The sequence below is a fragment of the Sturnira hondurensis genome, unplaced genomic scaffold (assembly GCF_014824575.4).
Source record: "Sturnira hondurensis isolate 20B ecotype Veracruz unplaced genomic scaffold, ASM1482457v3 Scaffold0022824, whole genome shotgun sequence".
In the NCBI taxonomy this organism is placed as follows: domain Eukaryota; kingdom Metazoa; phylum Chordata; class Mammalia; order Chiroptera; family Phyllostomidae; genus Sturnira; species Sturnira hondurensis.
In genome coordinates, this window is record NW_028095455.1 from 551,921 (window position 1) to 576,297 (window position 24,377).

A 24,377-nucleotide genomic window follows, 5' to 3' on the forward strand; every position below is an offset into this window, starting at 1 on the left:
AGGAAATAGACTTCCAGGAAGTCCAGGAAGCTCAGAGAGTCCCAAAGAAGGTGGACCCAAGGAGGAACACACCAAGGCACATCATAATTACATTAGCCAAGATTAAAATGAAGGAAAGGATCCTAGAAGCAGCAAGAGATAAGGGGACAGCCACGTACAAAGGAGGGCCACCTCTGGCCCTCAGTAGCCTTTGGAAGCTATAAGCAATCCACAGCTTGTGGCTGTCTCCACCTGGCTGAGCTGCACATGAGAGAGGCCAAGCTGTGCTCCAAGGCTATCTTTTACCAGCACAGGGCATGGGGTATGTCAGTAAATGTTCCAAGGCAGGATCTACCTCTGCCTGCCTCTGCCTGCTCTCAAGCAGTCAGTCTTAGTCACTGAAACGGCTGTTTCTGAAAGGGCTTCTGGCAGACGCAGGAGGTTGGGATCTCGGGATCTCTCATGAGAGGGAGGTACCATTTGGACTTCAGGGAAGTTAGTGGGTATGATCCTCTGCCCCAGACCCACAGGTCTGTGTCTTTTCTAAATTATTTCCATGAACCCAGCCAGGTAGAGCCCTTAGTAGGCAAACAGGTGGAGCCTCAAGAGACCCAGAGTTTGGGTCTGCCAGAAACCAGGAGGGCGTTTCTATCAGCTCTCCATGAGGGGAAAATGCCATTCCTGTTCCTGGGAAAGTGTAGGGAATGACCATGTCCCAAAGGCAGTCTCTGACCCCTCAGTGTGCCTATTTTGCTGTCTCTTCAGAATGGGTTAAGATGCACAGGAGGGTGAGTGGGATTCCAGACAGTGAGGCAAAGGGTACCCCAGAAGGTGGGGTAACTGCTTTTCCCCAGGCTGATTCCCTTGGCTTACACTTCTCAAGAAAAATGACTGCTATGGTATCAGGTGATAACCTTGTACAGGGATCTGTGCAGCCACTGCCCCACTTCTCTCAATGTCTCCAACCCTAGACTCTCCTCAGGCACTTCCAGTCTGTACCACCCTCCCTTTGCCCAAGCACAGGAGAAGTGTCTTCAAATGGAAAACTTATGCTTGGTCCCTTGAAAAAAGTGCCTCTGTCTGCAGTGGGCTTTGAAACAAGATAAGATTAAAATACATTATAAAAACAGCAAATAAGCTGGATGAAAAGTGACTCAAGGTAACTGTTCTATTCTCCTTGTATTAATGAGAAAGAGGACAAAAATACTAATTTTAGGATTTTATAAGTTAATTATGCATGTGAAAATTTCTAGAGTAGCTACTAAAATAATATACGTGATAGTCAAATTAGTGGAGATGAAAACATAAAAGAGTAATATAATAATCAAATGTGGTGAGATGCAGACAAAACCATATTATGAGGGAAATTTATAGATTAAAAAAGTATACTTAGTTAATAGGAAAAGGAAAATCAAATATATATGCTTGTTAAAAGAAAACAAACTACAAAAGAAACAGCAAATCAGGACTTCCGGCCAAGATGGAGGCGTAGGTGGAAACATTGTGTCCCCTCCCACAACTAAATTTAAAAGCAGCGAAGATTTAGTAACAAAAACACAGCCAAAACAGTGAAAACTGAACTGTATGGAAGTCCTTCCGACAACAATAAACCACTCAGCCAGACCAGTAAGAGGGATGGAGTCAGCGGTGGAGTGGGGTCGGGCTGGAAAGATCGTTTGGTCCAACCGACCCAGGAGCGGAGGAGGAGGCGGTTGGTGGATCCCAGGTGTGGGGTGGCAACGGGCAGACCTAGTGAGGGTGCAGGGTGGCTGGCTGAGCACGGTCACACATTCGCATGCAGGTAAACCAAGCGAAGGAGTCAACAGTGAGACAGACTGCTCAGGCTAGGGCCCCCAGACACAGGAATTGGAGCCTGAAATCACGAACTGGATTTCCTCGGGGAAATCCAGACTTCCTCGGGGTCGAGGGGCCGGGAGAGCCTCCCAGGCTCACAGAGAGTTCGTTGGAGAGACCCACAGGGTCCTGGAGAGTGCACGGGCCCACACACCTGGGAACCAGCACCAGAGGGGCCCAATTTGCCTGTGGGAAGCCGCAGAGGGGACAGAAATCTGAGAGAGAGCGGAGCAAAGCACCAATTTTCCCCCCTATCTGACTCTGCCCCCACATACAGGGTCACAACCCAGTGACTAGGTCGCCTGGCCCTGGTGAACATCTAAGGCTCCACCCCTCATACATAACAGGTGGGAACAGATCGAACATTATGACTCAAGAACAGCTCAAAGCCCCAGAGCCTATAATTCTAAGTGACCAAGAAACAGCCAACCTTTCAGATGCACAGTTCAAAATACTGGTGATCAGGATGCTCACAGAATTGGTTGATTTTTTATTTATTTATTTTTTTTTAAGATTTTATTTATTTATCTTTAGAGGGGAAGGAGAGAGGGAGAGAAACATCAATGTATGGTTGCCTTTTTGTGCGTCCCCTGCTGGGAGTTGGCCTGCAGGGAACTGTACTACAACCCAGGCATGTGCCCTGACTGGGAATCGAACCGCGATCCTCTGGTTCGCATGTCCGCGCTCAATCCACTGAGCTATACCAGCCAGGGCCCAGAATTGGTTGATTTTAGCCACAAATTAGAGGAACATATGGAGGCTAAACTAATTGAAATTAAGGGAAATGCACAGGAAACCAATAGTGATGGAAAGGAAACTGGGACTCAGATCAAAGGAGTGGACCAGAAGGAAGAAAGAAACCACCAAACAGAAAAGAATGAAGAAACAAGAATTCAAAAAAATGAGGAGAGGCTTAGGAACCTCCAGGACATCTTGAAACGTTCCAACATCCAAATTATAGGGGCACCAGAAGGGGAAGAGGAACAGCCACGAGTGGAAAACTTATCTGAACAAATAATAAAGGAGAACTTCCTGAGTCTGGCAAAGGAAATAGTCTTCCAGGAAGTCCAGGAAGCTCAGAGTCCCAAAGAAGTTGGACCCAAGAAGGAACACACCAAGGCACATCATAATTACATTAGCCAAGATGAAAATGAAGGAGAGAATCCTAGAAGCAGCAAGAGATAAGGGGACGACGGCCACCTACAAAGGAGTGCCCATCAGACTATCAGCTGATTTCTCCAAAGAGACCTTACAGGCAAGAAGGGGCTGGAAAGAAGTATTCCAAGTCATGAAATCCAAAGACCTACATCCAAGATTGCTCTATCCAGCAAAGCTTTCATTTAGAATGGAAGGGCAGATAAAGTGCTTCTCAGATAAGGTCAAATTCAAAGAGTTCATCATCACCAAGCCCTTATTATATGAAATGTTAAAGGGGCTTATCTAAGAAAAAGAAGATAAAGAATCTGAACAGTGAAAGGACAGCAAACTCACAGTTATTAACAACCACACCTAAAACAAAAGCAAACTAAGAGGACAGATAGATCAGGAGTAGAAACATAGAAATGGAGATCACATGGAGGGTTAGCAGCAGGGAAATGGGAGGAGAAGGCGGGAGAAGGTACAGAGAATAAGTAGCACAGACGGTAGGTAGAAAATAGACAGGGGGGGCAGGAATACTATAGGAAAGACAGAATCTAAAGAACTTGTGACACATGGACATGAACAAAAAAGGGGGGAATGGATGGGGAGGGGTGCGTAGGGTGGAGGGGAGTGAAGGGGGGCAATGGGACAACTGTAATGGCATAATCAATAAAATATATTGTAAAAAAATGAAACAGCAAATCAAATCCCCAAAATGAAAAGATGACAATAAAGAGCATAAAAAGAAAAAGAACTCATGGGTATGGGCAATAGTGTGATGGCTGCAGGGGTCGGGGATGGTGGAGGCGGAAGAGAGTATGGGGGAATAAATGGTGATGGAAAATAAGATGAAAGAAAATTAAAAAAGAGCAGAAATCAATGAGCTAGAAAACAATATACAATAGAAAATGAACAGAATTCAAAAGTTGGATCTTTATGAATATTAATAAAAATGAAAGCCCCTTGGCAGTATTAATCTAGAAAATACACACACACACACACACACACACACACACACAAATACCAGAAATGAAAATGGGCATATCCTATAGATATAAATGATGTAAGGATATTATGAGCAACTTTATGCCGAGAGAGCTTAAAAGAAACATACGAGATTGTGAGAGGCAATCACACATTGAGTTTTTCCTCACACTCCTTCTCCCTCCATTCCCCTCTCAGTAAAAATAAAATCTTTTTTTTAAAATATTTTATTTATTTATCTTTCGAGGGGAAGGGAAGGAGAGAGGGAGAGAAACATCAATGTATGGTTGCCTTTCGTGCGTCCCCTGCTGGGAGTTGGCCTGCAGGGAACTGGCCTGCAACCCAGGCATGTGCCCTGACTGGGAATCGAACCGCGATCGTCTAGTTCGCAGGTCCGCGCTCAATCCACTGAGCTACACCAGCCAGGGCGAAAATAAAATCTTTAAAAAAATAAAAATAAAAACAAAAACAAACAGAACTACCAGAAAATCAAATTGTATGGAAGTCGGACAATCAAAGGGTTAAAGAAGAAACATGATTCCAGACTGGTAGGAGAGGCAGAGATGGGGAGCTGGGGCATTGAAGATGTGCAACCAAGCAGTGGCTGACAGACTGGGAGGGCAAGGTAGTAGCTGGAGGACTGGGATACCCCATATTCCCGAGCAGATAAGCCAGGAGGAACAACCGGGGACCAAGACAGAATGCGCAACCCAGAGTTCCAGCACAGGAAATTAGACTCTCAAAACCTCTGACAGTAAAACCCTGCGGGGTTTCCAGCAGCCGGAGAAACTCCCAGTCTCACAGAAGAGTCCATTGCAGGGACCTACAAGATCCTAGAACTCACACAAGCCCATTCACCCAGGAAGGAGCATTTGAAAGGGTACAATCTACTTGTGGGAAGCGAGGGAAGTGACTAAAAGCAGGGTGACCCAAACAAGAGGCATTGTTCCTTCTCTGACCCCTGCCCCACATACAGTACCAAAATCCAGTGAAGTGGGTTGTCCTGCCATGGTGAATACCTAAGCCTATGTCCCTTACAATGTAAGAGGTACACTAAGACAAAGAAATACGGCCCAAATGAAAGAATGTATAAAAACTCCAGAAGAACTAAGTGACAAGGAGACAGACAACCTATCAGATGCAGAGTTCAAAACAGTGGTAATCAAGAAACTAATAGAAATCATTAAGTATAGCCACAAATTAAAGGAAGAAGTGAGGGCTATACAAAGTAAAATAAAGAAAAACATACAGGTAAACAGTGAAGGGAAGGAAACTGGGACTCAAAAAAAGGATTTGGAACAAAAGGAAAAAATAAGCAGCCAAGCAAAACAGAATGAATAAACAAGGATTCAAAAAAAATGAGAGACTTTGGAACCCCTGGAACAATGTTACACATTTCAACATTCAAATAATAGGGGTGCCAGAAGGAGAAGAGGAAGAGTAAGAAATTAAAAACTTATTTGAATAAATAATGAAGGAGAAGGAAAGCTTCTCCAGCCTGTGAAGGAACTAGACATGAAAGTCTAGGAAGCTCAGAGAGTCCCTAGAAGTTGGACCCAGGGAGGAACACACCAAGACACATTATAATTAAATTACCCCAGATTAAAGATAAACAGAGAATCTTTAAAGCAGCAAGAGAAAAAGGAGGCAGTTATGTAACAAGGAGTGCTCATAAGAAAAATAGTTGATTTCTTAAAAGAAACCTTACAGGCAAGAAGGGGCTGGAAAGAAGTGTTTAAAGTCATGAAAAGCAAAGACCCACAACCAACATTACTTTATCCAGCAAAGCTATCATAGGACAGATAAAGTACTTCCCAGATAAGGTCAAGCTAAAAACGTTCATCATCACCAAGCCCTTCTTCTATGAAATGTTAAGAGATACTTATCTAAGAAAAAGAAGATCTAAACTATGAACATTAAAATGACAACAAACATACAACTATCAACAATTGAATCTAAAAAACAAAAATAAAAACAAACTAAGCAAACAACTAGAACAGGAACAGTATCACAGAAATGCAGATCACAGGGAGAGTTATCAGCAGGGAGGGAGACAATGAGGGAAAGGCCAGGAGAGCCCAGCAGACCTCCTCAATTGAGATACAAAGGCAGCTAGAGTATGCAGAACACAGTACCAAAGACTACTGTGCTGTGTAAAGTGAGAACACTGAAGATGTCCTGATAGTCCCTCTCAAATGAATATTCAGCTTACTAATTAGTACATGCATGTAAAAAACAACCCATGGCTACATGGGAGAAAAACATTCCTAAGATTAGAAAACATAGTGTTTCCTCTTACCAGCCATACTGGAAAAAGTCATAATGCATGGGAATTTGGGTAAAATATTTAGGAAGGTTGTGCCTTGGTTGCAGAGAATAATTAGTCCTAGACTGAGCAGAGCATTGCTCTGGACCCAAGTAACAGATCATAAAATATTCAAAATGATCAAACTGTTTGCAAGTAAGAACTACATTTCAGAAGAAAGCTCAAGAAGATTTATGGGAATATAAAACTACCTGGCATCCATCAAGATAAAAAAAATGTTTGACATCCAAACCAGAACTACCAGGTGTATAGTGAAGCAGAAACTCGTGTCATAATGAAGAGAAAAACCAATCAATGAAAACTGACCCAGTAATGAAACAAATGCTAGATTAGCAAAGAAGGCCATTAAAGTAGTCACTGAAACTAATCTATACAGCCAAAAAGTTAAACAGAGACATGAAAGATATAAAATAGACCCAAATCAATTCACACCTAATAGGTGTACTGATTTTAGAGAGGAAAGGGGAAAGGAACTGAGAGAGAGAGAGAGAGAGAGAGAGAGAGAAAGAGAAATTTCAGTGTGAAAAATATCGATTGGTTGCCTCCCATATGCGCCTTGACATACACGACAGACTGGGGATCAAACCCACAACCTAGGTTTGTGCTCTGACCAGGAATTGAACTTGTAACCTTTTGGTGCACTCTAAACAAGCCACCTCACCAGGGCTCAAATCAAATTTTCAGACAGGAAAACTACAATGTCTGAAGTGAAAATATACTCTGTGGGACTAATTATAAACTAGATTTGGCAGAAAAAAGATTAGTGACCCTGAAGACAGTAATAGAAACTATCCAAATTTCTATAGTATATACTTCATTCAGAAAGAATAAAATGATCACAGAAAGAAGTTCTAAGATGCAGGAAGGACTGGAAAACAAGTTAATTGTTAATCATGTGGGTAGATAAACATTACAAAAAGACAGTAATAGTTTCGGAGTAAAAATGAGACAGAACTAAGTTATTAATGTACAACAATACGTAAGACAGAAGAGATAAAAATTCAGCCCTGGCTGGTGTAGCTCAGTGGATTGAGCATGGGCCTTCGAACCACATGATCGTGGTTCGATTCCCAGTCAGGCCACATGCCTGGGTTGCAGGCCAGTTCCCAGCAGGGGACTCACGTGGGGCAACCATACATTGATATTTCTCTCCTTCTCTCTCCCTTCCTTCCCCTCTAAAGATAAATAAATAAATAATCTAAAAAAAAGGATCAATTGTTTAAAAAAAGAAGAAGAGGTAAAAATTCAAAACAGAAATTGAGCATATAAGTTCTAAATTTCATTGTAAGAGAACTGAAATCTTCATCTTTTACTGATGAATGTCAACAGATAATGCCAAGCTGACAAAGCAAGAAAGAGCAACATAAGTGTGTACAATATTTAGAAATGTGGAAATAATTACTAGAAGGAATTGCTTAAAGTTAAAGGTGACTGTTTCTCAGTCATAGACTTAAAAGTGAGTTAAAGTAAGGCTATACCATCTTTCTTTAGTAGCCTTTGAGGGTACAAAGGTAGAATAGTGAAAGCACGTATTCTACCCTGTAAGCATTTACAAAACATACATAATAGTTTTAATCCAAAATACTCCATTAATTCAGGAACCAATACAATGCATGCAAGTTAGTAACACAAAAAAGGAAAGCAACACATTTATTTACCTTTTCTAAAATAAGCAATATATGATATACTGTATTTTAGAATAATCAACCAGTCATGTTAAATGTTCAGTCAAGCTTCTTGTTAACAAAAAAAAATTTAAAAACCTTGTCTGATTAGTTAAACAGGAAAAGAAATTTATTTAAAGATTAGTAGGAAGCTTACTTATTTACATGAGGATATAAATCTCAACCACACTATGGAATCTTTTCCAGGGAAAACAAGACTGCCACCACTACTAGGGACCTCTGATACTAGAAACTTAGAGCAATCAGGAGCTCCCCACCACTTGTGCCAAAAGATAACCTAGCTTGCTCACACCTCATGTTGCTCCTATGCAATTTCAAGTGTGAAGTATATGACAGGCCATGTGTCTCTACCTTAAGCTGTAAGTGGGTATAAGAATATAAGTTTTCTGGCATTAATTTTGGTAAGTCAGGTCTTATAATATGGGAAATTACTTAAATGTAGGGAAAGTGCTCAAAATGCTGGGTCACAAATGATGAACATTTACTTCATTAAGTCACTGCTATTTAATGTTATAGGGAATCTGAATACAAATCAATCATAAGTCGTAGCTTTATTTCACAAAACACTTTTGTTTTAATTCATGATTATCAAATCAATAAAATACCAATTAAGTTTATACAAATATATGAACAAGAGTATAAAAAACACACATTAATTCTGTTAATCCAGTTCTGCAAAAAAGAATAGTGAACAGATCCAATATTTTTAATACTGCTAAAGTAGACTTTAATGATCAAAACTGTTACTTAATAATGTCATATTCCAGAAATTTTCTTTTTAAAGATTTTATTTACTTGTTTTTAGAGAGAAGGGAAGAGAGGGGGTAAGGGAGAGAACCATCAATCATTTGCTTCTTGTTGCCTCTTGCACGCCCCAGGAATATGCCCTGACAGGGAATCAAACCAGCAACATTTTAGTTCCCAGGCTGGTGCTCAATTCAATGAGCCACATCAGACAGGACAAATAAACAATAATTTTCTTGATGACAGCCAGCTTTCAATTATAACCAATTGTACAGTTTATAAAATTTATCTAAGATGTATTACGTACTTTCATGCTTATTAAACAAAGTATATAAAATATTACTTAATCTTTCCTTAACGTCTCAAGGTCACCATCACAAACAGAATGCGGTGTTGTCATAAGAAGATTCAAGACTATTTAAATTAACCAACCCTTTCACTCAATTATCCCAGAACTTTGACTTGTAATGCTGCTGACTCCTAATTTAGTAGTGCCTCTCTATACCAATCAGCCTCAGGAATGCCTACCGTGCTATCAGCATTTACCTGAACATGGCAAAACTACCAAGTCATACTCAAGCCTATGCCCATGGCTCAAGCACGATTACAGTAATCAAATGATTTTACATCCTTCCCTATCTTTCAATAATGAACCTTTCTTTATGATGATTTCCAAGTCCCTTTCTAGGTCCAATTTTACATTATCAATAATCTCTGCTAGTCTCTAACTCACTCTTAGAAGGGTACTAGATCAACAGAATTGACAGACTGATAAGATTTTAGGTACTTTGATACATGGTAAGGAAACTGTACAGAAGGAAAGGAAGCTTTATTTAGCAGTCCCATGAATCATACTACATATTGCTGCCTAAATGTCACATTTTTCTTTTGAGGACTCAAAAGAAATCTTGGGATAGACTCAAAAGACGTTTTAAAAACTGCCTGTTGCATTAGCTATGTGTCCCACCACAAATTTTAATACTTCTTATATTTTCCTTTATAAAAAAAATCCTTGTTTTAGAAAATTTAGAGAACACAGGCTAAAAGAAAAGTTCCACCATTCTTGATACATTTTACCTGTGTTTTTATGTGAAGTCTAAACATGGATGTACATAAACTTAACAATCCCTTTGCACTGAAGAGGGGAGAAGAAGGCCACAACAGCTAGGATAACAAAAAAAGGGAAGGAAAGAAAAATATGAGGTTAGAGAGATAAGGTGAGGCCAAAAAGTGAAAGCAGGGTTTTATAAATTATATTCAGTCCTGGCCAGGTGGCTAGGTTGGTTGGAGCATCATCCTGTACACCAAAAAGGTCTCCAGTCAGGGCACATGCCTAGGTTGCATTTGATCCCTGCCTGAGGCACGTATAGAAGGCAACCAATTAATGTTTCTCTCTCACATTTCTCTCTCTCTCTGCCCCTCCTTCTCTGTCCTTTAAAAAAATTATAGTCAGCCCTGGCTGGCATAGCTCGGTGGATTGAGTGCGGGCTGTGAACCAAAGGGTCACTGGTTCAATTCCCAGTCAGAGCACCTGCCTGGGTTGCAGGCCAGGTCCCCAGTGGGAGCCACCTGAGAGGCAACCACAGACTGATGTTTCTCTCCCTCTCTTTCTCCTTCTCTTCCCCTCTCTCTAAAAATAAATAAATAAAATATTTAAAAAAAATTATATTCAGCCCTTAAAGTTTTTATGTGTGCAGTTGAACAAGGTTTGAAGTGTGTGGGCCCACTAACACGCAAATGTTTTTCAATACAAATATAGGAACATTTTCTTGAGATTTCTTTCTTTCCTTCCTCCCTCACATCCCACCCTTTTTCCTTCCTTCACTTTTTACTGTTGTTCTATTACAGTTGTCCCAATGTTCCTTCATTGCTCTTCCCTGCACTGTCTACCCCCTGCTCCCAGTTGATCCCCACCTGTTGTCCATGTCCATGGACTATTTATACTTGTTCCTGACTAAACCCTCCCCTTTCTTTCCCCTTTTTTACTCCTCCTTCCTCCCCTCTGGTCGCTGTTACTTTGTTCCTTGTTTCCATGCCTCTGGTTCTATTTTGCTTTTTGTTGGTCTTGTTCATTGGGTTCCTCTTAAAAGTAAGATAATATGGTATTTGTTTGCTGAAGATTTGTTAGTACCATGAAGCAATCATATCAATTACACTAAGCTACCATAAAAAAATCATACTGCTGCTTCTTTGTTATCAATGTATAAACTGTAATACCTGTAAGTAAATATGAATTTCTTTTTCACATTATCACATTAACACTTGTCTGGTGTTAGGAATATGTATAACACCTACAGTGTTTTGTATCATATAAGACAACATTGATGTAGGTACTGACAGATAAGTCATTTTGTAAACAGACTATGTCAACCTACAATATCAATAAATACAGTACAGCATTTAAATTTTTTCTCTTATAATTTTTTTCTCTAGCTTGCTATATTATAAGAACGTAGTATAAAGCCCTGGCTGGTGTAGCTCAGTGGATTGAGTGCGGGCCTGCGAACCACACGATCGTGGTTCGATTCCCAGTCAGGCCACATGCCTGGGTTGAAGGCCAGTTCCCAGCAGGGGACTCACGAGAGGCAACCATACATTGATATTTCTCTCCTTCTCTCCTTCTCTTCCTCTCTAAAGATAAATAAATAAAATATTTTTAAAATTTTTAAAAAAAGAATGTAGTATATATTACATATAACATATAAAATATGTGTTAACTGACTGTTCAATTTATTGGTAAGGCATCTGGTCAACAGTAGACTGACTATCTGTAGTTAAATTTTGGGGGAATACACGTGAATTTCTGACCACATGTGGGGGTGGTACCTCCATATTGTTCAAGGGTCCATTGTACTTGCATTGTTTTGGGGAGACAGTAAGTAATGGGATAGGTAAGTGGCGTGATGAAATTTGCATTTGGAAAAGTTCACCCTATCTTTAATGAGAAAAATAGATTAAAATGAGGCAAGCATGGCCACCTAAGCTAATTAAGAGAAAGTAACAATAGCCTAAGTGAGAGATAAAGAAAATGGATGCATGAAGAGAAGGAAGTGGGCAGATTCAAGAGAGAATTAGGAAATAAAACTGTGAGGATTTGGGGATGGATTTAATTTTTATGTCAGAGAAAAGAAGGTACCATGAATGAATCTCAAGTTCCTAACCTGCATAATCAACAGACAATGGTGCCACTCACCAAGACAGGGAGCATTACAGTAAATTTCAGGAAGAAAGGTCATGTTTTCACAGTTAATTTTAGATGTAATCAATGTGAAGATATCTATACTGAATATTTTGTTTGCATCAAGATTTATGCTCTACCTGTCACTATATAGTTTATCTGTAGCAACAGGCAATCTCATTCAGTGGCTTCTCTTGGGTTCAGTTAAGGAAGCCCTGGTAACTGCTCAGAGAGGGATAAAGTATTTATTACACTGGCTTGCTCTCTGTGAGGCTGCTTGAGCTCAGTCCTTCAAAAGATGGTATGTTTCAATACAGTTCTTCTTTGTAACCCTCTCCTTGGTACCATTAACTCCAAGCAAAATAATCAACATACACAAAAACGCAAGCCCACACTAAAGTCATATTACAATCTAACTGCTTAAAACTAGTAATAAATAACAAATCTTGAAAGCAGTCAGAGAAATAAAATATATTATGTATAAAGAAACAAAGACCTGGCTTGTATAGCTCAGTAGATTGATTATAGGCTGTGAGCCAAAGTGTCATCAGTTCAGTTCCCTGTCAGGGCACATGCCTGGGTTGCAGACCAGGTGCTGGGTAGCGGGTGCATGAGAGACAACCACACATTTATATTTCTCTCCCTCTCTTCCTCCCTCCCCTCCATAAATAAATAAATAAATAAAGTCTTAAAAAAAGAAACAAAGATAAGAAAACAGCAGACTTGCTTTCAAAAACTATAGTAAAAAAATAAAGCAAGTAAAACATGTCATACTACAGTGCTCACAGGAAAAAAATAAAACCAAAAATAAACCCTCCAAAAACCTGTCAAAGCAAAATCATTCTCCTGCAAAACATAAAGCAAAATAAAAGCTCAGAATTCACCATTGGCAGACTTATATTATGTGAAATGTTAAAGGAAGTTCTTTAGGCAGTAGGAAAATGACACCAGATAGCATCATGGGAAAGATAAATGTACAGATCAGTATCATATACTTCTTTCTTAAGTTTCTTGAAAAGATAACTATTTAAAGCACACACAATAGCAGTGTATTGGGGTTTATAACACATGTAGAAGTAAAATGTATGACAAAAGTAACACAAAGGGTGGGAAGAGATATACAGATTGATTACATTTGAAGTTAACTGTGAAAACTTAGGCATATCTTATAAGCCCCAAAGAAGCCACTAAAAACAATTTTCAAACAATGATATATAGCTAATAAGCCAACAGTGAAGATAACATGCAATATTAAAAATGTAAGAAATATCAGAGATTAAAAAGGAACATTCATAATAAGAAATCCATAAAAAAACTCTAAGAATCATTAACATGTATGCATCGAATACCAAAGTTTCTAACTATATGAAGTAAAATCTTTCAAACTCAGAGCAGAAATAGAGTACTATTTTGATTTTCACTATACTAACTTCAAATGCATTTCTATGTATCAGTAACATAAAAATTGTACTGATTGAAAAAGTAATTTACATCAAAAACATGAAACATATAGGGATAAAGTTAACCAAGTATGTGGAAAATGTGTACAACACTGAAAACTAAAAAATACTGCTGAAATTAAAAAATTATCTAAAAATTGATCGATAACTTCCATGTAATCTCAATCAAAATTCCCTTAGGTTTTTGTTTTTCTGAAAGAATTAACAATATGATTCTAAAGTCACACAAAAAAACAATGATCTTAGTACAGCCTGACAATTTTGAGGAAAAAAGGAAACCAAAATAGAAAACAAAATACACAGTTGGAAGACTCATTTACCAAATTTCAAGGATTACTATATAAAGATAGAGTAATCAAGTCAATATAGTATTGGCCTACAGATAAATGAAACAGAAGAGAAAGACGCATAAATATATGTTCAACTGATTTTCGACAAAAATGAAAAAGAAATACAGTGATTGAAGAATATTTTTTCAACAAATTATACTTGAACAACTATTTATTCATGTTTATTTAAACTTATTCATTTATAAGTTTAAGCTTATAAACTTTTATCAGTTTATGTTTATAACCTTACCTCAACTAACACATACAAAATTAATTTCAAAAGGATCATAGCTCTAACCAGAAAAAATAAAACTTAGAAATTTCTGGGGAAAAAGGGAGAAAATTTTCATAACTGTGGTTGGGTAAGATAAGATTTCTTAGGTCACCAAAAGTACGGAACATTAAAAAAAACTGAACTCAAAAGTAGTATTTTCTTTTCATCAAAAAACACTGAAGCTCTGACTGGTATGACTCACTGGGTTGGGTACCCTGCAATCTTGAAGGTCCCTGGCTTGATTCCTTGTCAGGTCCCATGCCTGGACTGTGGGTCAGGTCCCTGGTTGTGGGTATGTGACAGGCAACTGATAGATGTTTCTCTCACATACCAGTGTTTCTTTCCCTCTCTTTCTCCCTCACTCCCCCCCACTCTAAAACCAAATAAAATCTTTAAAAAAGAAATACAATCCTTTGGTGCACTGGATGATGTTCCAACCAACTGAGCCATCTGGCCGTAAAAAAGAAATACAATCTTTTAAAAAAACATTGAAAAAAATGAAAAGGCAGGACACAGACTGGGAAAAATATATGGAATGCATTTATATCTAGCAAAGTATATAAAAGAATAGTTAAAATTAATAATGGAATACTATGTGGTAGTAAAAAAGAAGAAACTTACATTTTGCAACAGCATGGATGGACCTGGAGAAAATTATGCTAAGTGAATTAGGCTAGTCAATGAAAAATAAATACCATACAGTCTCACTTACATGTGGAATCTAATGAACACAATAAACCAACAAAGAAAATAGTAAGAGAAGCTTAGATACATAAAACAGACTGAAAGCTGCTGGAAAGGAAGGGAAGGGGACAGGATGAAAGATGGTGAAGGGCTTAACCAAAGAACATTTATTCACAATCTCTGGATATGGTAAACACTATGGGGATTGGTTTACGGTGGGAAGAGGGTAAGACTGGATGGAGAAAAAGCAGGAATAACTGTAATAGCATAACCAATAAAAATAAAAATAAAAATTTCAATAATAAAATGCATGGTAATAATAAAATCAGAATAGTGTTTTCTTTTGGGGACAGAGAATACAGGGAAGCTTGATTATACCTATGTTTAATTTCTTTAAAAATTACTAGGTAGTAGGTACACAGGCCTTCATTATAGTTTTATTAATTCTTTACTCCATGGGTAAAATACATAGAATTGAAAGAAAAAGTAAACTCTACCCAAAGAGAAAGGTTAATTCATATTTCATTTAATGATCATAGTTCATTAAGGCTTAAAGAGGGACTTTCCCCTATGTCTTATTTACCTGTGGACACATATAAATATATGTAAAACTGGAAAGAAGAAAAAGATTCAGTTACATTTCTAGTTTCCTACTAGTCACTGTTAGTTGGATGCTTGAATGTTTCTATCATAACTTCAAACTCATTAAAAACTGAAGTTCACTGATCTTTTCCCCACATCATGGACTCAAGCTCTATGTTCTTTGCTGATAAGTTCTATCATTTTACAAGTTACAAGGATAGAATATTGCCTTAGAGCATAAGCTCCAGAACCAAACTGCCTATGTTGAAATCTTGACCACAGCTCAAAAACTGCCTGGCCTGAAGTTAGGTGAATAACTTAATCTCTCTGTGACTCAGAATAAATGTTGAATACATATAAGGTACTTAGAGCTAAACCTGGCAAAAATAGCCATGCTCAATAAATGTTAACCACTCTTTTTAAAACCTTCTTATTGCCACTATGACTGTTACTACAAGTATGTACTAATTCACCTATGTTTCTTCCTTGTTCCCCCTATATCAAGGAAGATGCTAAGTCCTGTTTGTAACAGTCTGACCTCTCCCTATTTCTGGACACCAGTAGTGGAGGTCTAGACTAGAAGAGCCTTCTTCCTACAAGCCCTCCTCTTCTTCAATTTCTCACCATCCCAATCTATTACACACTAGTAGGTTCCCAAGTGATCACTACTATAAAAAGTGTGCTGGCAGAGTCTCAAGGTTGAGTGTGAATACTACAACCACGAAAGCAAGCTACATTTATTACTATGAAAGTAATAACAATATATTATAAATTGCCTTCAATTAGAATTAGCAGTTCCCTATTATATTAGCAATCATTCCTAACATAGAGATTTGATTTAGTATAAAAATCACCAGTCTGAGTACTCACTTACCTGTTTGAGCCCTAGTCTCTTTTGTTATAAATAAAATGTTTATAAGTGCCATCAGTCCATACTCCCAGACCCTGGAAGGTAACACTAATTGAGCACCAACATTCTTCCCTGATTAGCCTGGAATAAACATAGTTATCAAGGAAATTAATACCAATAGAAGAACTGGCAGAGGTGAACCTGTGTGTCATTTTGAACTATGTAATCTGTGGAGTTTCTCCTAATTTTAAAGGTCCATGAGTCTATTCTAAAGCTATATAAATCTATATAAAATTCTTCTAATTTAAAATTAGTAATTAATTTGAAGGAAAATCTAGAACTCCAGAAAACATTCTTAAATCTCTTATAAATTTTTTTGGTATTGCCTCAAAATAATTTGGTTTAAAATTTAAAACTGTATTTTAAAATAAATTTCATTGTGATATTTCATTATAAATTCATATTTTGATAACAATGCATTTTGCAACACTACTATAATAGGCCCAAAAATTTGATATGGGCCCACAAAAGTTACATAGCTACTCTTCGAAAAGTAGTTCCTGGAAATTTGAACACATAAACTTAATTTTTTTAACATTTACCTTTTTTCTTCTTTTGCTCTCAGCTGTTCTTCCTGTCTCAAAACTTGAACCATTATAGATTCAAAAACTCCACTTGTCAAGCCTGCCAAACTTCGTGGTGTTGACCGACGCCTTGTTGAAGTACATGCAGTTCCCTTCTCATCCTCCAATCCAAAATAGCCTCTAGATGTAACTGCTATCGTTGTCTTTTCTCTCAAGGGCCTTGGAGAAGAATAAGTCAATTCACAAGGTCAAATCTTCTAGGTTAGCAACAAACCCCCTTAACCAGCATCTTAAGAAGAATTCCTTTTACTAACTACATAAAAAGTATTTAAACTTTATTTAACTATGTTCCAGATTTTTAAGTCCTGTTTGTAACAGTGCTTCAGTTATACATATATAACTGAAGCATTAAAATTAAGAATTAAAGCACTATGTCTTTAATGGAAAAAGTTTACTGTTAGCATAATTAGGTGAGGCTTGTTTTTACATCTCTGCATATATTTCTTACTACCTACCTATCATTGGTGTGGGAAAATGTACAATAACACAAAAAGACTTGGGGGAGAAAATTTATGATACATAAATCCTTTGAAGAAATTGTAAACAAATAAAGCATTAACATATATAATTTTAAGTTGCATTACCATATATAATTGTAAATTTGGAAATTTTGACTCACCTCTAAGAATCTAAGAATCTAGATTTCCTCTTCAACCTCACCATAAATGTTTCCCTACTCTATATTATATTATTAATAAACTAAGATACTAACCTCATTTTAAAAGATATTGATGAAAAAGTTTCTAAGCAATTGACTTAATGAGGCATAAATCCCCTTAATAAATTTGAAACAACTGCTTAAAACCATACATACTGGAAAAAGAAACATTACATTAAACAAAGTTTTAAGTCTAAACTAAAAAATGACTTCTGAATTTGTCTTTACATGTGTTCATTATAAAAAGCATCAGGGACAATACCTGTTGTTATACCTTTGCAGAGTATGCCAGAGTTTCTGAAGGTTTTTTGTGTATGTTGTTGTTTCTACAATGGCAAAATTAAGTCAATATTCAAAGTAAGCATTCAATATGCTGGATAAGAATTTTTATAAAAATTCAAATTTGACTCTATAGTCTATTTTACCACTTTCCTGTAAGGCTTTCTTTAATATAAAATAGTCTAAAAGTTCACCATAACATAAACCTTTATAGCATGAAATACAAACTTCTGTCCATCTTGGACTATGTTCACAGTGGCTTATTACTGTAAATTAGAAAAACTTTGTAACAATTTTACTCTCAGGCCATCTAGGTCCCACAGTTGGTATGATCGCAAGGTTCTACTGAACCATGGTACTATTATGTGTTTTCTCTGTTACAAGGACATAATGTTTTAACTAATTCAGCTTTAGGCAGGGACTGAACTTTTAAACTGGCTTTCCAGAATTACTGGCTTAAGAAATTCTGAAGAATTTGGGCTAATCTAGGCATACTTTTCAGGCTATTGTTCTTTTGTGCACAATAGCATTACATCTGTATGATGGCTAATTGGGCTGAGAGTAAGGAATGTGGGACCAAAGAAAACAAGGTAACTGGCAATAACAGATACTGAATGGATATACTTGGGTTCATTTTAGTATAGAATTTTTACTGGTGAACTACATAATTGTAATCATTTTCTCATCAACACTAACTGAAGAGAATATTAATAAATAATATTATACCGAAAATGATGACTTTCTTAGAGGTCATAGTGTATGCAGAGCACTGGAGGTAAGGAGAGTTGAAAGAGAAAGTCACGTGGGTAAATTGTTATATAAAAAATCAGAAATTCAATTTTATTGTTTAATTTCATTCAGTCTTACAAGTAGAGAAGATGAAATTATAAGCTACTTTTTTCAACAGTATCTTCTCAGAACAAAGACTGAAATTAATATCCTTTATTACTTATCAGAAATTAAAATTTGTATGCTTTGACACATTCATAATTAAAAAGAAAATGGTTTCACATAAACAAATAAGGATTAAAAGACTGATATTACTCAGTGTTGGAACAAGGAAATAAAAATTCTCATACATTAGTGGGTGTGTAAAATTGGTACAGCCTTTTTAGAAGTCAATTTAGTGATAATCATTAAGACTTAACTTGCACGTATCTTTTTACCCACCATGCATCCAGGAATTTACCCTATAGCTATATCCCCACAACTGTAAGCAACAAAAAAAAAAAGACACACAGTATTGTTTGTTATTAAAAAAGAACTTGAAAGCACTAATGTCCTTTGACACAAGAAAAATTAACTAAGGTAATGTACCCACAACATGAAATAGCATCCATCCAGTATAAGAAATTAGGTGAACCTCTATGCGCTCACTATAAAAGATGTCCATGTAACTATGCTGAAATGTAAAATAAAGTTACTAAACAAAATATATTTTAGAATTTTTTAAATGATTTTATTTATTTATTTTTTGAGAAGAGAAGGGAGGGAGAGAGGATTTAGAGAAATATCAAAGTGTAGTTGCCACTCACACGCTCCCTACTGGAGACCTGGCTTGCAACCCAGGCACGTGCCCTAGACTGGGAAGTGAACCTGCCAGGCTTTGATTCACAGGACGACACTCAATCCACTGAGCCACATCAGCTAGGGCCAAAACGTATTTTTTAACACAAAATGAATTCTTGGGTTGGCCAAAAAGGGCATTTAGTTTTTTCTGTAAAATAAAAGACTCGTTTTTCATATTCACCAAAAACTTTATTGATTTGGGTATTTTGAGTTATGTCAGCTATCTCCAGTATTGGCTCCTAGTGGGTAGAGGCCAGAGGTGCTGCTAAACATCTTCCAAACATTAAGACAATGAATGGCACAGCAAAGAATTATTTGGCCAATGTCAATAGCAAGAAACTTCACAAACCTCTTTTTTTTAAATATATTTTATTGATTATACCATTACAGTTGTTCTATTCCCCCCCTTCAATCCCCTCCAACCGCACCCTCCCTCCCCCACCATTCTCCCCCCCTTAGTTTATAACCACGTGTCTCAAGTTCTTTGGATTCTATATTTCCCCCACTATTCTCGCCCTCCCCCCTATCTATTTTCTACCTACCATCTATGCTATTTTCTGTGCCTTCTCCCCTCTTCTCCCCCTCCCACCCCCCTGTTTCTAACCCTCCATGTGTTCTTCATTTCTATGGTTCCACTCCTGATCTAGCTGTCCTCTTAGTTTGCTTTTGTTTTAGGTGTGGTTGTTAATAACTGTGTTTGCTGTCCTATCACTGTTAATATTTTTCATCTTCTTTTTCTTATATAAGTCCCTTTAGCATTTCATATAATAAGGGCTTGGTGATGATGAACTCCTTGAATTTGACCTTATCTGAGAAGCACTTTATCTGTCCTTCCATTCTAAATGAAAGTTTTGCTGGATAAAGCAATCTTGGCTGTAGGTCTTTGGATTTCATGACTTGGAATACTTCTTTCCAGCCCCTTCTTGCCTGTAAGGTCTCTTTTGAGAAATCCGCTGACAGTCTGATGGGTACTCCTTTGTAGGTGACTGTCCCCTTATCCCTTGCTGCTTCTAGGATTCTCTCCTTCATTTTAGTCTTGGCTAATGTAATTATGATGTGCCTTGGTGTGTTCCTTCTTGGGTCCAACTTCTTTGGCACTCTCTGAGCTTCCTGGATTTCCTGGAAGTCTATTTCCTTTGCCAGACTGGGGAAGTTCTCCTTTATTATTTGTTCAAATACGTTTTCCACTCGTGGCTGTTTCTTTCCCCCTTCTGGTACCCCTATAATCCGGATGTTGGAACGTTTAAAGATGTCCTGGAGGTTCCTAAGCCTCTCCTCATTTTTTTGAATTCTCATTTCTTCATTCCTTTCTGGTGGGATGTTTTGTTCTTCCTTCTGGTCCATTCCATTGATTTGAGTCCCAGTTTCCTTTCCATCACTATTGGTTTCCTGTGCATCTCCCTTCATTTCAATTAGTTTAGCCTTCATATGTTCCTCTAATTTGTGACTATGTTCCTCTAATTTGTGACTATAATCTACCAGTTCTGTGAGCATCCTGATAAATAGTGTCTTGAATTGTGCTTCTGAGAGGCTGGCAATTTCTCGGTCGCTTAGAGTTATTGGCTCTGGGACTTTGAGTTCTTCTTGCACCATCTTTTGGGCTGTTCGTGCCTGTTCCATAGCAGGATCAGAGCCCTAAAGTGTTCACTAGAACAGGGCAACTAAGTCGCTGGGTTGTGACGCTGTATGTGGGGGTGGGGTCAAAGAGGGACTCTGGTGTCCCGTCTGCCGCCTGCCGCCCTGGCCCTCACCGGTGCCGAAGGGCAACTAAGTCGCTGGGTTGTGACGCTGTATGTGGGGGCGGGGTCAAAGAGGGACTATGGCGTCCTGTCCGCCGCCTGCCGCCACGGCCCTCACCGGTGCCACAGTTGCTGCCGTCACCAGGCCCATGCGTTTCGTCCCACTGCACGCGAGTGTGCCACCGCCGTCAGCCCTCGCCCCCTGGGGCCTGCGTGGTCTGTCTCACTGTGCGAGAATATGCGCCGTGGTCTGCCCCGCACCCCAACTGGTTCCCGTCTGCCTGCGCGCCGGGGTCGGGGGCCCTGTCCTGCCCCACCCTGCTCGCTGCTGGCTTCTCCCCTCTTACCGTCCCGTTGAATGGTTAGATGTAGTCGGACTTCCGTATAATTCAATTTTCTGTCCTTTGGTTGTGTCTTTGTTTCTCCAAACCTTTGTTGTATTCAAACTTGGTTGTGGAAGAAGGCACAGTGTTTCCACCTATGCCTCCATCTTGGCGGAAGTCCCCACAAACCTCTTTTAACATGTTTGATCAGTCACAGCACCTTCCCTATCACTGCACAAATCTCTTTTTGCATTTCAGTTGTTTCTACCTTTCTTGAAATAATAAAAAATATGCCAAAATCTTACATATCTTCTTCCATCTTCAATATTAAAATGGCTGCACAAAAATTCACTAATTTTTATTTTTCAAGTGCACATTGATATGACAGCTGTCGTAATATAATGAAATTGTTTCAAATGAAGTTAAAGACAACTAAGCACAACTAGAGCCAGTGTATGAAAAAACTAAATGAACTTTTTAGTCAACACATACAAGTATATATGTAAACATACATATGGACCTGAGTAGTGTGTGTTTGCATACATGCATGAGTTCAAGTTCTCACCTACACTATTGTAATCTTTTCATGACAGGTCTCCTGGTTTCCGCTCTAATCCATGTACAGTCTATTCTGCATTCAGCAATCCAGGTAATCCTTTTAAAAGGTAATCAGATCATGTTATTTGCTGTGTCTCTTTCAAAGCCTTCCAGTTACACTTAAAATATAATCCAAAATGGATTATGGCCTATGAGACCTAGCATGATATGACCCTCAACTACCTTTCCGGACCTCATTTTTTACCACTCTGCCCTTAGGTCTTTGTGTCCTGGCCACAAAAATCTCCTTGTTATTCTCAGTCACACCCACGTTCACTTTGCACTTGAACCTTCCTCCTGGAAGGCTGTCTTCCCCTAGATATTTGTATGGTTAGGCACTATCACTTCATTCCAATGTCTGTTCAAATGCCAGCAGATCTGAGAGGACTTCCCTGAGCACCATAACTAGTATAGGACCCGCCTTCACTCTCTATTTTACCCCAATTTCTTTTTCTTCACGTTACTTATCACTACATTGCATTATACAGTTATCTATTTGGTAATCAAATTTCTCCACCAGAGTCAAAATTCCAGGAGCACAAAGACTGTTTAATTAATGGCTGTATCTTCAGAGTCTTATGTTTGTGTGTGGGTGTATGAGTGTAAGAGATATAGATAGATAACTGGAAGAGTACAAGTCAAATTGTTTATTTATCATTTTTAATTTATGCATATAATTAAAGTTGAAGAATTCTGATCACTTATTTTGTCCATAGTAAAAAAAAATCCTGATTAAAGATTTGTAACCAAATACTTATATTTCATTTAACAGGTAATGAAATGCAATAAAATAATAGTACATCTTACCTTCAAATAAAATGTCAGATAATAAATCAATGATTAAACAATACACTAAAATAACTCTCCCTTTTTAAAATTCAAGTTCTTTTTCCTGCCTATTAGGAAAATTGTTTAATGAAGTCAGTATGGTAATAGTTTGAAAATAACATTACTAATTACAAACAAAACCTAAGCAATAATTATGGTTGATTTACTGATTTTTTTTTATAGTTTCCCCCTCCACAAAGCATGAAAGGTCTTTTCTATGTTGTTAATACATTCCAAGTTTCAGAATTCTGAGGCTCAATTCTGTCTAAAATTATTAAAATAATATGAAGAAGGAAGCGAACTGGTATTAAGCTTTACTTATGGTTAATATATAAAGTAACACTGGCTCCCTAGTAAAAACAGATGTTTGTAAAAGTTTCCACTATTATGTGATTTTTTTCATTGTTATTGAAACAATGTATATGTATCACTTAGAAAAACTGTATCTACACAATTAAAAGTTGGGAATAGAATTATCTAATCGGCTTAAAAATATCTGAAAGTGTTTCAGTTATTTTTTAATCCATTACTTAAAAATATTAAGGTGAAGCTATAGCCCTCAGGGTATTGGTAAGAGAGAATACCAAAAATGAGGTAATGTTTAATGAAAACATTATTTACGAATGTGCAGGCAAGATGAAGGGAAACTGGGAAGAGATGGTGAAATGTTCCTGGGTTAGTCAAGGAGCTATCATCACTCTAGACCCAAAAGGAAGAGGCAAGAGTTACTGGAACTAAAAGAGCTGTAAATGGAGAAGAGGTCCACACAATGATGGAGCATTTACTGACAACCAGCCTAGCAAAGAGAAAGCTGTTAGAATAAATATCCCTACCTCCCTATCCTCCTGTCAGTGACTGACCCCAATCAGACACCAGAGGATAAGGCAAACTGATTGAGGCAGTCCCTCTTGGAACACAGTGCACAGGGTGGAGAATAGATTTCAAGGGGCAAATGAAGATTATGCAGCACAGCAGAACCTTAGTACTAGTTTTCCAGAGCAACTATTGAAATTAGGGAAGACAGAACTTTTACAGGTAAATTTCAGCAAAAACCTCTGCATGTTTGGTACATAGCCTTCATGATGTAGTCAGCCCCACCTGCAATGCCCTTCTTCCATCTGGATTTATATATCTTTATAAACTGAATTATAAGTCATTAAGACCAGGTAATAAAATGCAATAAAATAATAGTACAGCTTACCTTCAAATAAAAGGTCATAATAAATAAATCTAACTTAAACAATAAATAAGTACCAAACAAAAAAAGTACCAAAATAAATCTAACTTAAAAAAAGCCTTTCAAATAGTTCTACAGCCAAGTATTAAATGAAGATTTGCAAAACGAATGAAATATCATAATGCACTCACCAAAAATAACTTTTGTAATATTAGTATTCTAAGATTACTTAAAATATGCTTAACCTCACATTTCAAGTATCAAGTTTAATGTTTTAGAATGTTCTGCCATATGTAAAACATAATAGTATATAAATAATATACATGATTTATAAATATACATACATTAGAAGTACTTATTAAGAATATTTCTGGTTAGAAGTCAGATCATAAAAGTTTGGAGATGACTGCTTTCATCTCCAACTATATACTGGATACCCAAAAGAGTTTATGCTAAAAGGAAGTCTTCACACTTAACAAAAAAAGCATTTATCA

At 37.6% G+C, this 24,377-nt stretch overlaps 1 protein-coding gene across 4 annotated transcripts in view; it reads right to left on the minus strand.

Annotated features, from left to right (window-relative positions):
• The window catches only part of BRD10 (bromodomain containing 10), a 140,627-nt gene that overhangs the window by 74,569 nt on the left and 41,681 nt on the right, over positions 1 to 24,377 (minus strand). For all 4 annotated transcript variants that reach the window (XM_037036344.1, XM_037036343.1, XM_037036342.1 and 1 more), the window contains exon 2: positions 16,672 to 16,872. In XM_037036344.1, coding sequence (XP_036892239.1) covers positions 16,672 to 16,872 — 201 coding nt within the window. The remainder of the gene's footprint in view (positions 1 to 16,671; positions 16,873 to 24,377) is intronic.